The 15,689-nt window shown below is 41.9% G+C and overlaps 1 protein-coding gene across 7 annotated transcripts in view; it reads left to right on the top strand.

The window, feature by feature from the left end:
• Window positions 1-15,689, top strand: part of ARHGEF7 (Rho guanine nucleotide exchange factor 7) — an 80,397-nt gene that overhangs the window by 22,995 nt on the left and 41,713 nt on the right. For all 7 annotated transcript variants that reach the window (XM_006770685.2, XM_006770682.2, XM_006770687.2 and 4 more), the window contains exons 6-7: window positions 12,069-12,163; window positions 12,400-12,495. In XM_006770685.2, coding sequence (XP_006770748.1) covers window positions 12,069-12,163; window positions 12,400-12,495 — 191 coding nt within the window. The remainder of the gene's footprint in view (window positions 1-12,068; window positions 12,164-12,399; window positions 12,496-15,689) is intronic.

Here is a 15,689-nt window from a genome sequence, read left to right as displayed (position 1 = left end):
CCAGGAGCAGGCCTAAGCCAGCAGGTCGTTATCTCCCGAGGGGTCCCAGACTGTGAGAGGGCACAGGCCGGGCTGAGGGACCCTCCTCCCCCCCGAGTGCACAAATTTTTGTGCACCGGGCCTCTAGTATAAAAATAAAAATCATTACGTGTTCTGCACATGTAACTACCATTAATGTTTTGGTATTGCATTTTGAAACTTAACATGAGCACTTTGTAAGCTTAAAGATATCTATGATATTAAATCTAAAAATCTAATCAGAAAATAGGAAATGATAATCTTTATTTGGATAAAGTTTTACATTGCTATTATATAACTAGGTATGATAAATCAGTAAACTTTTAAAATGTGGTTATGTTTTGAATTCTGTGGAAAGTATGCACTTATTTAGTTATTTTTCCCCCCCTACTTCCAATCTTTTATTTTTCTCAGATACATAAATTTGAGGCCATGAGACCTTTGAATTTTTGAAGTGAAATAAACAACTGATTAGTTTTTCTTTGCAGTAACCCTTTTACCATGAGTGTATCATTTTCTGTACTTTTATTAAGAAACCAGAGGTCCGGTGCACAAAATTTGTGCGGGAGCAGGGGGAGGGTGTCCCTCAGCTCCCCCTGAGTCCTCTCACAGTTTGGGACCCCTTGGCGCACATCCCTCTTATAGTCCGGGACCCCTTGCTCCTTACCGCCTGCCTGCTCGCTGCTCCTTACCGCTTGGCTTGCTGCTCCTTAGTGCTGTCACGTGAGCCTGGCTTCTGGCTGAGCTGTGCTCCCCCTGTGGGAACGCACTGACCACCAGGGGGCAGCTCCTGCATTGAGCATCTGTCTCCTGGTGGTCAGTGCTTATCCTAGCGACCGGTTGCTCTGTTGTAACGGTTGCTTAAGCTTTTATTATATAGACTAGAGGGCCCTGTGCACAAAAATTCGTGCACTTTTGGGGTCCCTCAGCCCTCCCGACCTGTGCCCTCTCGCAGTCCAGGAGCCCTCAGGGGATATCCGACTGATGGCTTAGTCTGCAGTCTGGCCTCCCTCTGCAGGAGGTGACTAGTGGGTCGATTGGGGAATGGCGCTGGCCGGCCCTGCCCCCCATTGCCCTGCCGCTGGTTGCCGCCGCCCCACGATTGCCGTCCCCTCCCTCTGCCCATTGGCACCCGCCTTGGTTGGCCTGGCGCCAGCCCTGCCCCCCACCAACTGGTTGTTCCACCGTTTGGTCGATTTGCATATTAGGCTTTTATTGTATTACTAGGGGCCCAGTACACAAAAATTTGTGCATGCGGGGGGTGTCCCTCAGCCCAGCATGTGCCCTCTCACCATCTGGGACCCCTTGAGGGATGTCCACCTGCTGGCTTAGGCCCGCTCCTGGGGGTATTGGGCCTAAGCTGGCAGTCAGACATCCCTCTGGCAGTCCAGGAGCCCTCAGGGGATGTCCACTTGCCAGCAGGGAGCAAGCCTAAGCTGCAGTCTTAGCCACACTGGCCAGGGCAATTACGACAGATTTGAATATGGGTCAGTTCTTTTATACTGACCTATTGCCACAGTCTCTTCTGTGTGTGCATATTTAGCTTTCTAAGCATTTACCTTCCTTAGCATTCCTGAGGAGGCAGGAGAGTCTCTCCTGGCAGCCGTCAGCCTGGCTTGTGGCTGAGCAGAGCTCTCCCTGTGGGAGCACACTAACCACCAGGGGGCAGCTCCTGCATTGAGCATCTGCCCTCTGGTGGTCAGTGTGTGTCATAATGACCAATCATTCCCAGTCATTCTGCTCTTGGGGTCAGTTTGCATATTACCCTTTTATTATATAGGATATAGATGGTGAGCCTGGTTGGCATCGCTCAGTGGGGTGAGTGTTGATCTATGAGCTGGGAGATTGCGGTTCGATTCCTGGTCAGGGCACATGATTGTGGGCTGATTCCCCAGTGTGAAGCGTGCAGGAAGCAGCCGATCGATGATTCTCTTTCCCCCTGCCCCTATCTCTTTTAAATCAATAAAAAATATATATTAAAAAAAGGACAACCATTAAAAAATAAAAGAAATGATGAAAAATTGTGACTTTTTTTAATCTTCACCTGAGGATATGTTTTTATTGATTTGAGAGAGAGAGAGAGAGAAAGAGCAATGTTGATCCGTTGCCTCTTGTACATGCCCCAACTGGGGCTGGAACCCGAAACCTAGGTATGTGCCCTGACGGGGAATCAAACCTGAGACCTTTTAGTGTACTGGACGATGGATGCTCCAACCAGCTGAGCCACACTGGCCAGGGCAATTACGACAGATTTGAATATGGGTCAGTTCTTCTATACTGACCTATTGCCACAGTCTCTTCTGTGTGTGCATATTTAGCTTTCTAAGCATTTACCTTCCATTTGCCCCAAATCTTATGAGCAAGTTGGCCTCAGAGAAAATTCAATCACTTAACATTATTATTAGGAGCCCACTCTTTGTCAGGCCCTGTTAAAGGCATTGGGCATATAGCAGTGAATAGAAATAGCAGAAATTTCCCCCTTGTTAGCATATGTTCTGATACATGGATACAGTCAATTGTTTTTCTCACCCCCTATGTCCATTTCATTGCCTCCTCTTTTCATCAGTTCACTTTAACACTTCTCATTCACTGCGTTCTGCACACGATGCCCCTAAACGCCTGCCATCAGCAATCTTTGACTTATTTTCCTTGTATTGGTCAACTCCAGATTTTCTTTTCCTGAGAAATCCTGTATTTGAGTCTCACCTTGTACTTCTCTGGTTTCTTTTCACCAATCATCTGTTTCATCTGGACTCTGACTTCCATCTCAACTTTGTCAACTTTCAGAACATTGGACTCCTCAGCACATCCTGTATTCCGCCCAACTCTGAGGGCCACCTTCCTTTCTTGGTTATGCTTAGCTCTCCACATCCTCTTCACTCCTGTGCCTGTTGGATGTTTGTTCCTGGGATGTGATTCCACTATCTTCTTTGTATTTTAGTATATGATGTGTTATATATGTCTCTCTAAAAATAAATTAAAAAACAACTCCCCCCCCCCCCCCCCCAAAAAAAAAAGACTAAGTCTTTTTATGGTTTTTCGCAGTTTCTTAGTAGAAATACTTAACTTTTAACTATTGTAGCTTCCTTTTCCTCTTGTATTCTTAAATGATACTTTGGTTTCTGTTCTGGGAAGGGCTTCATGTAGGGAATAATGCATTCATAATCCACAGTGATGTTCTAAAGAGAGAGCTACTTATTTTCTATTAAGAGTCTAAAGTAGTCTCTTCTTTTCAGTGGTTTCACTTCCCAGTTTCCGTTAACCATGGTCAACTTTGGTCTGAAAATACTACAAGAAAAGTTTCAGAAATAAACCGTTTATAAGTTTTAAATGGTACACTCTTCTGAGTATCTTGATGAAATCTCCTGCTTTCTAGCACACTCTCCTGCTCTGGCCAGGAATTGTCCCTTTGTCCAGTGTATACAAGCTGTATATGCTACCTGTTAGCCACTTAGAGGTCATTTCAATTTTCAGATTGACTCTTGTGATATCAAAGTGCTTGTGTGCAAGTAACCTTTACTTTTTACATTTTAAGCTTGGCTTTTCTAGTATTCACCAGAGTTCAGTATTTAGCCAAAGATTGCTTGAAAATTGTGCTGAACCATGCTTCCATCCTTTGCCAGTGTGTCTGTATGTGGTTGGTTGATAATGCCTTTGCGCAGGGCTAGGGTGGGCGAAAGCTTTTTAGAACTTAAAAACAGTGAGTTGGAAACATACAGGAAAGTATCAAAGTTGATTAGGCTATGTAAAGTTTAATAAATTCTGTGCCTTCAAACAATGTAAACCAAATTACAGATTAACTAGAGGCCTGGTGCACAAAAATTCATGCATGGGGGGGGCGTTCCCTCAGCCTGGCCTGCCCCCTCTCACAGTACAGGAGCCCTCAGGGGATGTCCTCCTCTGCGGGAGGTGACCGGGCTGATCAGGGGAAGGCACCATCCCCATCAGCCTGCTGCTGCTGCCACTGCTGGCCGCTGCAGCCGCTGCTAGGACTGTTAGCCATTGGCCCTTACTTCTTAGTGTTGGCCCTGCCCCCACCCCCCTCCCCACCCCCCACTGGTGGGGGGGGGCGATCTGGGGCCAGGCTGTCTTGGGGAGGGGCTGTGGGATGTTGAGGCACAGCAGGTCGCACCCTGTCCAGCCTCTGTGGAGGTGTGGCACCGGGACCAGCTCACGCTGCTGCCTCTGCGACTGTCTCTGTGGAAGGGGCAGCACTGGGACTGGACTGCACAGCCCCCTCTCCCACTGCCTCTGTGGAAGGGGCCTTGGCACTGGACCGGCCCACACTGAGGCCTCTCCCATGTCGTCTCTGCAAAAGGGGCCATGGTGCTGCCTTCTCCCACGGCTGCCTCCAGAGCCTTCTCCTCCCACACTGCCGCCTCTCCTGCACCACTGGCCCTCAGCCATTGCAGCCGCTGTGACTTTGTCTGGAAGGATGTCTAGAAGACATCCAGTCTAATTAGTATATTACCCTTTTATTAGTATAGAGTCAAACATTATTTGCAACAGTTATAACAACATAAGATTATTTTTAAAGTATGAAGAGCTAATTAAGACAATTACGTTAAAATTAATAGATACATATGAATAGCTGTGCCTTACTAAGTGCAGGCTCCTCTAATGAAATACCATAGATTGGGTGGAGTAAACACAGACATTTATTTCACACAGTTCTGGAGGCTGGAAGTTCAAGATCAAGGTGCCAGCATGATCGGGTTCTCCATGAAGTTACTTTCTTGGTTTACAGAGTGCTGCCTTCTGTTGTGTCCTTACAGGGTGGAGAGTGCAAGCTCTGGCCTTTTCATCCTTTTATTGACACTTATCCCATTCACCAGGGCTCTGCTTTTGTGACCTAATTATTTCCCAAAAGTCTCACCTCCTACTGCCAACACATTGGGGATTTAGTTTTCAACATGTTCATCTTGGAAGGACACACACATTCAGTCCACCCCACTCTGATTAAATAGTTAAGCTTACCATAAAAAATTCGATAGCAATGTTATATGTATCCAGTAAGCAGAGATTTAAAGAGAGAATATTCAGTTCCAATAATGGTGGAAATGTAAATCTATATAAGGATTTTTTAAAAGTAATATGGCAGGTGTGTATAGAATTCTAAGGACACTCAAGCCCTTTAATCTAGTAATTGTACGTCTTGAAATCCATCCCAGAAAAATTACCTGAAATGTATTGAAAGATGTTTGTGCAAAGGTGTGTTCATAGGATTATTTGTGATAGTAATAAATTACAGGCAACCTAAATATATAACCATACAGGAATGGTTAAGTAGCCAGAAGTAAATCCATTTATAATTATTAAAAATGTAATCCTAACTGGTATTCTCAATGAGTAGAGCATTGGCCCAGGCAACAAAGGGTTGCGGGTTTGATATCCGGTCAAGGGCATATACCCTACCTGGGTTGCATCCTTGATCCCTGGCCCCAGTTGGGGGTACATGCAACCAATCAATGTGTTTCTTTCACATTTATGTTACTCTCTCTCCCTCTCCCTTCCTCCCTATACTCTCTCTTAAAAAAAAGCACTTTAAAAAATATAAAAAATGATGTTAAGTACAATAAGCAGAATATAAAATTATTTAGGTAATGTGATTTAATTATGTAAAAATATTGTCATAGAAAGTAGAAGGGAGTGTACCAGAGAATGGCTTCTTTTGAGTGGCAGAATCTTATTGTTTGGTAATAAAAGTGGTAGTGATTTTGGAAGATTACTTTGGTACCGGAGTCCAGATTGTTGAAGATGGAAGGAGGACATTAGTGACCACAGGTGGGAGCATTGGGGCCTTAGTCTTGAAGAGTGACAATGGAAGGGAGAGAAAAAAAAATCCAGGGTACTTTAAATAGTTGATTAGTTTTTATAAAAAACCAGTTACCACCGTATTTTTGAATGTGAAAACTATTTGAAATCAATCTGTTCTCAGTGTATGGTCAGTGAATAATCAGGAGTGCCTTTGCTTTAGGTGATGGGGTTGGAGTGGGGTTGGGGATGTGGATTCAGGCTTTGTGTATAGTGATTGTGTGCCCTGTTGGTGGGCTGGCCAGGTGCGCGTCCCTAGCTGCCTATATAGTCACTTCATTGTAAAATGAGGTTGGTAGTGCTGGTCTTGGCCTTGTAGTATTGTTAAGAGGATTAGCAGTTGGTCTTAAAGTAGGTGTCTGGCAAAGTACTTGGCGCTTGGGTTTTCAAGGTTATTGGGAAGACTATTTAGGACCATTTGGGATGTTAGGCATCACTGAGGTCACCATACCATTCCGTTTACCAACAGGAATTCCATTTAAGGATTACCTGGGAGAGCTGTAGTCAAGGACGATAGGATCATATAATTAAAGAAAATGTTTGTGATATGCCTGAGACTGGTTTTTTTTAAAAATACCCTCATACCAGGGTATTTTTAAAATGTTGACTTTTTTTTTTCTGAGGAAGGCCGACCAGGGATCTAGCCCACAACCTGAGCATGTGCCCTGACTTAGAATCAAACTGGTGACCTTTTGGTACAGGGGACAGTACTCAACCGACTGAGCCACACCACACCTGCCAGGGCTGAAATAGATGGATTTTGACAATAAAAGAACATAAACGGCACCTGCAGGATGGTAATAGACACCTTTCCTGTTAAAGATGAGAGAGCACTGCTGTTGTAGAAGCTGATGCCCACCTCTAGAGCGGGAGAAGTCTTGAGTCACCTCTTTTAAGGAATCAGGAGTTTTCTCAGTCCTTAGAGAGCGAGGTCTCTTACTACTAAATATGTTGATCTGGGAAGTTACAGGTTCTTATTACCTTACATGTTCAGTGATACATTGTGGTTTTATTTTCCAGCTTTATGGAATGTACACTGTGACTTAAAACTGTATGACAGTATTCTTTGTGTATGGGAAGAGCAAACAGTTCTCTTTCCATTCATGCCAAATATCATAAAAAGGCAGGGCAGCTTTTGCATTTGAAATTTGTAAATATGATATAATAGGCAGCAATCAGTAGTTTTAATAAATGTATAAAATAGACATGCATCTTTCTTAAAATGCTGTGGCAAATTTCCAGGACCTTTTCTGTGCTCCAGAGAAATGGTACACCTGTCTTTTCCCCTTTGTTCCTTTAGTTGCCTGGAAACTTTGCATGCTGGGCCTGGGAGAACACCAAGCCTCTGACCTGACATTGTATGTGTACATTGAGCATTCTAACCTCAGCCTTAATTTTGCTGCTATTGTATCTTTTACCTGTCCCTTGGCTTCTCTCCATCTTTATCAAGATTGCTTTCAATTCTTTGACATCTGATGTCTCTGCCCCGGCTGTGTATGGATAAAGTCTATTATCTCATGTGCCCTGGGTATTATAGAAGGGTATGCAGCTTCGTTCCCTGTGGCTTTCCTAGGGAGTTGTTGCCATTCTTTCTTATATCCCACCCACATTTCATATCGACAGTGAGAGGCTTGCTGACGTCTTTGGCAAAGTTTGCTCCCATTGTTTTTATATACTTTCCTTGTTTTATATAGATCAGGATCTACATGAAAGTTTTCAGGTGGTAGCAGTAGCCTGGCACAGAGTAGGAGCTAAGCATTTGCTCAGTGAATGAAAGAAAAACTGAGTTATTTAACCATGGAAAAGGCTGTCTTGTAAAATAATGACCTCCTGGCTAAGAGTTATGGATTCCAGGTTTGGGTTGGAAGGTTGTACTAGGTGGTTTGTAAGATTCCTTTCTACCCTAAGTCAGGGAGCTAACACTTTTGTGAAAGAAATCCCTTTTTGTAAACAGAGGAGATAGACCCATAGACAAGTACAGTACCAGGTAGGAAGTAGCAGAGCCAGGATTTGTGCCCAGGTCTGCCAGGCTCCCAGGGCCAGTTCTTCACACACGAGGGTGCAGGCATGCACATCAGCTTGCTTGCTAAGCCCAGCTTTCTGTGGTGACATGTCATTGTGAACCTGCACTTTTGCTGCAGCTATTATATTAGTAAACCTTAGGGCTTGGAAGAAATACTTTTAAGACCTTGTGAATCCCCACATTTAGAAATATAACATAATATAACTTCTTCCAATAGGTACAGTAACATAAAACATTTTATGTGGCACCTCGGAACTCTTTGAGAGTTAATGTTACTAAGTATTAAGAACATGCAGAGATCAACAAACTACATTAAATCAGTAATTGCCAGTGAATGTAGGAGTGGATTGCTCCTCTGTGTTCCTTTGGCCTCTGGATTTGTGGAGCTGGGAAGAGCTGTAGAAATTGCTTCCTCTAGCAGCACTGCTCTTCCCTTCCTCTCCTTTCCCTAGAGCAGCAGTTCTCAACCTGTGGGTCGCGACCCCTTTGGGGGTCAAACGACCCTTTCACAGGGGTCGCCTAAGACCATTGGAAAACACATATATAATTACATATTGTTTTTGTGATTAATCACTATGCTTTAATTATGTTCAATTGGTAACAATGAAATTGGGGGTCACCACAACATGAGGAACTGTATTAAAGGGTCGCGGCATTAGGAAGGTTGAGAACCACTGTCCTAGAGGCTGATCGTTTATTTGCGGTTCAGTTCCTGTCTCATAAATTTACTGTTTGAATATTTAAGTACTAAATACAGTTTAAATAGACTGGGTTGAAAGAGAATGTGCAGTGATTATTTTTCCCTGTGTGGGGAGGGAGCGACTAGGTGGGTGGGAGAGGGGTTAGAACAGTTGTGCCATTCTTTAGTTCTTCCCATTGTGCGTATGAAACAGGTTTATGTCTTTGAAATTTGGCTTTAGTTTATGATGATAATTTTTTATCAGAATCACATCTCAGAAAATTACCTAATGTTATTCATTTTTTCTTATATGTAGATTATTTATTCATTTTTAAAGGATTATCAATGTCATATAAAATAAAGCATCTGATATCTATCAAGATTTGCAATGAAAGTTGTAACTCGTTTGTAAAATCAATCAGTGATACTAAGTGCTCCATTAATCGTGGTAATAATGAATTTCTGTGCGTCTGCAAGTGACTGAAATCAGGCGTCCTTTGTTTTGCTTTGCTGTAATGGCTGATAGTTCAGGGATTGTCTGTGTGGCGTGCCTGATGTCCTCCTTCTGTGTGGCACCATTGTTTGACTGGACTTGGTTCTCCACGCCTTATGCCTCAGGGAGAGCTCATGCTGGCTGAGCTCAGGCTGGGTCGTTCCTCAGGGCTGTGGAGTAAAGACTGCTCTTTCTGTGAGAACTGCACGCGTTCGCTGGTATCCTGCCTTCGTGTGGTGGCGCTTTGGCAACCTGTCTGCTAGGTCTCATGGGGTCCTGCAGCAGCCAGAGTGTGCAGAAGTCAAGAAAGGGAAGAAAGGTGATGACTGGAGCACACAGATGTGCTGATGTGCTTAGGGAGGAGGGACGCGTGGCTTCCTGGCAGAGTGGACATTCAGCGTCAGCATGACGCAGTCAGCCAAGTCTTGGTCCTGCGTTGGTGGAAAAGCTAAGTGTAACTTGGAATGTTTGGATGGCTGTATTATAGAACTTGTCTCTAGCACTTATTTGAAGAGAATGTTTATGACAATAACAGAAATGAGCCAATTGAACTGTCGTAATAGGTGTAGCTTTTTGGCAGAGGATTGTTTTTGGTGCTACATGCTTTCGGAAGCTTTTACAGCTGCCTGCTGTGCTTAATACTACCATTGAGGAAAGGCCACTTATTCTTCCACTCTTTTTTTCTCCCTGTTTTCCTTGTATGTCACCTAGGAACTGCTCTATGTTTTATAAAATAGAATTTTAAGTTTTCAGTATTCTACCCAGTGTTGCTAATAATTCCTGATATTTGTACTTAACCTCTGTTTTAACATTGAAAAAGGACTTTTCGTTGGACATATCTGTGACATTTTTATTTTTAGTTCAGTGACCCATTATACTTGGCTTATTACTTCACATTATTTTTGAAGGATAAGATCAGGTTTAAGTATAATTCTCTGATGATGCAGTGGCTGATGTCACACTGTGTTCTCAGTCCACTAGTGCTTTGACATTTGTGTCTAAAGAGTATTTCTTCGAAGAAAGACATTATAATCATAGGATCAGCACCCAGATTCCCCCACAAAGGAATGAACTCTGGAGTGGCCCCTCCTCCCTCTGGCTCACTCCACCAGTCTTCCATGAATAGACCCATTCAGGGGCAAAACCAGTGTTCAGTATCACAGTGAAAGAATCTCTGATTCTCTTCAAATTAAATAGTATAGTAAGTAAGTTATTTAATCAGGTTTGCATTTACTCATGAGTGACTGTAGTCTCTCCTCAGAGTACACAGAAAACAGTAGTGAACAGAATTAATGCTGTAAGCATAAACATTACTTTTTTCTTAAATGTTTAGACATATATTTTTATTATAAAAAACCAGGGGGAGAAAACTAAGTGTGTTTCAAAGCTTCATATTCTGTACTTTCTTTGTATCATTAGTTTAGGATCATTTGTTAGTTTTAGAAGATATAACACATGTTAGTGCATGTAATAGATCCTCAGAAAATACATGTAATATGATTTCCTGATTAAAGAAGATGCTGGGGATGAAAAGATAGTTGAGGAAGGGATTTCACTTTCTTTATTCATGTCAGGGCCCAGAGGAGCCCTGACTCCTGCCCCTAGTCTGATAGCTGGGGAAGGCAGTGGTGGGCAGTGTCGTGTCAGAGAGATCTAGGCTCACATTCTGGCTCTGTTCTTCACTAGCTGTTTGATTTTGGATAAGTTACGTTATCTCTCTATACGTCTCTCTACATTTCTGTCTTTTCCTCTGTAAAAGGAAAAGGTTTTGTGATATTCTAAAGAACTTCAGACCGTAGAGCACCCTGCTTAGTGCCGAGAATATAGAGCATAAGCATTGGTAATTAGTCTCAGGCCTGCCTGCACATCCCGGCTCCACTTGCAGACCTCGGCGTCTTCTCCCCTTGTCCAGTGAGGAGCCTTTGCTTTTGGGGATTACTCGTGGAGAGAGCCTCATGCTTTAGTTTAGCTGTTTTACACTTTATATTTCAGTTTTTAGGAGTTAAGTGATTTTGGGCTAAATTTGCTACACTAATATAGGGTATCAGGAAACCTTTTACGTTAAAAGTTGATTTATAATTAATCTGCTATCTTTAGAGTACAGGCATACCTCAGAGATTATTGTGGGTTTAGTTCCAGACCATCACAATAAAGCAAGTATTACAATAATAAGTCCTAATGTTTTTACTGGTGGAGGAGGGTCTTGCCTTCAGTTTGTTAAATAAACACACCTGTGACTTGCAATAAAGAGCAGTGCAATAAAACAAAGTATGCCTGTACTGGCTATTTAAAGGTAGTTTTATACTGTAGGTCTTTAATTTTTAATAAATATATGTAGGATAATCTGAGTCTATCATATTCTCTAGTGAAGGTCTTTAGTTCCCACAAATTAATTTAGATTTCCTAGACGCAATCTAAAGAATAAACTTTATATATTTTTTAGTTAGAATATACCTTATATGTCAAAATGCATAGATTTTAAGGGTACAGTTCAGTGAGCTTTGACAAGTGTATATGCCTATGTAACAACTACCCAAATCACAATGTAGCACAGTCCATTACCCCAGTAATTTATGTCATGTCCCTTTCCCCCTTGTTACACTGCCCTCCCCCCTTTTGATTTCTGCCAGTGTAGATGAGTTTTGCCTGTTCTTTGATTTACTATAAATGGAATAGGCAGGATGTGCTTTCTGTGAATGGCTTTTGCGCAACAGTGCTTAAAGATTCATTCATGCATCTGTGCTTTTGTGATTATCAGTTGTTTCTCCTTTTTATCTATAGACTTGGCATTACTTACTGATGAAGGAATTCAGTCTAGCCTCATTCTAGGTATACCTGTTTCATGTGTGCCTGGCAGTAAGCTAGTCAGTGGTATAGCCATGGTAATAGTAATTATGTGGATTTAGTTGTTAATCATAGGGATCTATGATATTAAACACAATATTATATAAAAGCAACAATGTGAATTGAACAGTGGTGATGAACTTTCAGAAACTTTGAAATCTTAATGTCAAGTAATACTTATTCATCATTTATCGTAGGTGCTACAGAATATTTTGGAAACAGAAAATGAATACTCTAAAGAACTTCAGACTGTGCTTTCAACCTATCTACGGCCATTGCAGACCAGTGAGAAGTAAGTTAGATGCTAAATTGTGTTAATTGTAGAATAGTCGTCACCTAAGGCTGTTTCCTTATATTTTCAGAAAATAGAGCGTGAAGTACTGGCACAGAATTTAGTGTACCAGTTTGCCTTAGACATAGGCAATTTGTTTATTAGGTTAAGACTTCAAGAGGGCATCGGGATGGGAGAGGAGAGGAATATAAGTAAAACTGTTTACATATTTTTACTGTTATTTTTCTTGGCTCTAGGTTAAGTTCAGCAAACACTTCATATTTAATGGGAAATCTAGAAGAAATATGTTCTTTCCAGCAAATGCTTGTACAGTCTTTAGAAGAATGCACCAAGTAAGTAAGATGCTAAAATTTACAAAATTCAGATTGGTATAAATGGTATTTAAAGGATCAAGTTTACCATCATTTGAGAATTTGCATTTTCAAAGATGGAAACTAGATTATTTGGAATCTTTTAGGGATATTACTTTCTATAGTAAAAGCTGCATTTTAGATTATCTAAATTTTACAGTAGTGATCTCTGAAGGAGGGATATGCTGACTAGTCAGAGAAAGGAGAAGGATTTCATGTGAGTGGTGATTTTTAAGATGTTAGGGAAAAGTAGGGAATGAATAACCCTTGAAGCGAGGAGGATGGCTTGTGAAAGAGGGTAGAGGCACCAATGGCTTTAGTTCCTTACGTGGTGCCATGTGCTACATGGGGAGGCGTGTGTGCACACACCCTTGAAGGCCAAGTCTTCTGAGTGTCTTCTTCCAGCATGTGTTGTTTCTGGCCATCAGGAAGCTGAGAAATTGTAAAGCACTACATGCATAATGTGATGTTTGGAGGTATTAAAGGCTTGGTTTTGTCACTTTTCCAAGATACTAGTTTTTCGGGGGTAGGGGACAGGTGTGTTCTGGATGATCAGACATGAGATTTTTTTCTGTGTGACTATTTTATTTCATTGTTAACATGAGGCATTAAAAGGATATTTATTAATGCCTGCTGGGTGTTGGATGACTTAAAGTCATAATGCACATGAAAAGTTTTGAGATTTTAATCCACCAGATGATATTTATGCTTATTTGTTTGTGGGCTGATAAAGAAAGCTAACACATTTTATTTTTGCATTATCTTTATTTTTGTAGCCACCGGAAGGACCAGAAAACTTTTTCTCTTGGTTGGTCTCTTGTTTTCCTTCCAGCTTTTTGTATGTGTCTTTCTCATTCTTGGAAGAGGTCTGCCCTTGGTGCCAGGAGCTCTTTAAATTGATGACAGTTTGCCATGCTGAAAGTAGGTTTGCTCTCTCAACTTTGGCTTCAAGGTTTCATAGAGGAACTTCATATTGGAAGGTGTGGCAAGGAAAACTGAATGTCAGTGTAACCAAATCCTGGCTCTCAAACAGAAATTGATATTTTTTGTTGTAATTGCTTGCAACATTTTTGGTTTACATAAAATTACATTACTTGCATGATCATAACTAGGGTAGTATTCCCTTTGGTAAATGAAGGTTATTTGGCAGCAGTGTGGGTTTTTTGCAAGAGGCCAGCCCTGTTGTGTACAAAATGGAAGTAAATGTTTGCTTCTCCTTCCCACTGACATAGGTAATGTAGACTATATAAATTAATATTTATGCAGTACATTTGGCAATACCTCTTGCGAGCCTCATGTAAGCCTTGTGAAATAGGGCAAACATTACTATCCTCACAGCATAGATTTAAAAACGGAAGTTCAGGTGGCAGAGGAGGGTTAATGGTGAATAGCACCGGATGTTATACCTTGGTCCTTGAGTTTGACTAAGAAAGAATTCAGAGCCAAGAACTCAAACGAGTTATAGAAAGTCGCAGAGGAGGAAGAAGTGAGCCACTGGGCTGCATGGACTCAGGAAACAGGTTACAGTGGCAAAAGAACGGAGCTTAGGGGAAAGAAAGAAAAGGTATGTGCTTTGAGGGAACAAAGGGGAGTGGGGAAGGTATGGGCCTGCTCAAGAGAGAGGGAGAGCTTGCACTGGGTCCTTCGTTTTAAGGGGTTTTAGCTATTTTCCAAAGACAGGGATTTTAGGGGAGGTCTTGAGAGGATCGCAGTAGAATATTCATCAGCTTTCCAGGTATGTTCTTTCAGTGTCATGATCTCTACTGATTGGTTGGACCTAGGGATCATTAGTTCTTGCAGCTGGTCCTCATGTCAGCCATGGTGTTGCTTCCTCTGATTTGCTGCTTTCCTGGGCCTGGAGCTGAAAACTGTCTCTGTGGTCAACAGACCTCAGACTTTGTTCCTAAGATTATTTGATGCAGTCAGAACCTCATTATCCTTGGGGCTTAATGCTTAAGGGAGTGGTCATGCAAGGTCTTTTATAGGAGTTGAATGAGGCTATTCTCTGGCCCTCTTGTTCCTCCTCCAAGGGGGTCTACCACATTATTAGCAGCATGCCAGGGGAGAAAAGGTGGTGGTGAGTATAGTGAATTCTGGCAAAATCAGGTTGAGTGAGGTAATAAAACTTTAGGGCCAGGCTCAGTGGGGCCAAAGAAAGAAAACCTTGTACAATGAAGTAATTGTTCATATGTAAACCATACTAACTTAATTTTAATTGATGAAATATAAGAAATGAAATCCATTGGCTTAGATTATAGGTACGTTCTCCTTTGAGTGTATCAACGGCTGTGGTGTTGGATCAGGTTGGAAGTGAAATCATAACAGTATATGGCACAGCACTGAGCAATGAAGTCTTAATAGTTTAATCATTTTCATGTGCACATCTCTAACAATGTTCTTCTCTTGTTCATAAAACTTTGTCATCCTATCATTGCAGTTACCTTCAACCCCCTCGGCTCAGCAGTTGGGGTTCCCTGCTAGAGCTCTCCATTCTAGAAGCCAGGATCTACTATTTCACTTTGTTTCTGAGTATGAACATCACCTGCTCAAATGCCAGTATGTAGTAGTTTGAAAACAGGTGTGTCTCAGGTGTCTGGATCCTGGTAGAAAGCAGGTGGTCTGATGTATCTTCTGGTGCAGCATCCTTGCTGTGTGTGATGACTGGTCTTTGGGTGATTTGGAAAAGATGCTGGCTGGCCTTTGTGCCTTCTCCTGGAGGGTGTGTGCTTTCCTCCTCTGTGGGCTGGCAGCAGTTTGTGTCATAAAATTGAGGCATCATCGGCTGTCTTACATTTCTTTAATTTTTGTATGTGTTTCATTTTACCCAAAAAGATTGCAGTCACTTTTAAGGTAGAGAAGATTGCTTACCTTTTTAATCTGTTCCCAGTGTCTGAATAAATAGTCGAAGTTGGTTTGTTAGGTAAGTGATTATTTATATTACAGATAGAGCTGTGGCTAATTCCTGAAGGCTATTCAAACCCCCACTTAGGAGTTCACACTTGGAAAAGAGTCTGCTAGCCGTTCAGATGCTAGTTTACATTGACTTCAGATAAGGATAAATGGACTAAACAATAAAACCTCAATAAGCCTGGTTATTGCCTTATGTGAATGCTGTTGATGGAATTACTGTGCCTTTTTCGCATAATAGTAATGGTGATAATTGCCTTCATTTTTTG

Source organism: Myotis davidii, unplaced genomic scaffold, assembly GCF_000327345.1.
Source record: "Myotis davidii unplaced genomic scaffold, ASM32734v1 scaffold242, whole genome shotgun sequence".
Taxonomy (NCBI): Eukaryota; Metazoa; Chordata; class Mammalia; order Chiroptera; family Vespertilionidae; genus Myotis; species Myotis davidii.
This window is presented reverse-complemented; position numbering and strand designations above follow the sequence as displayed.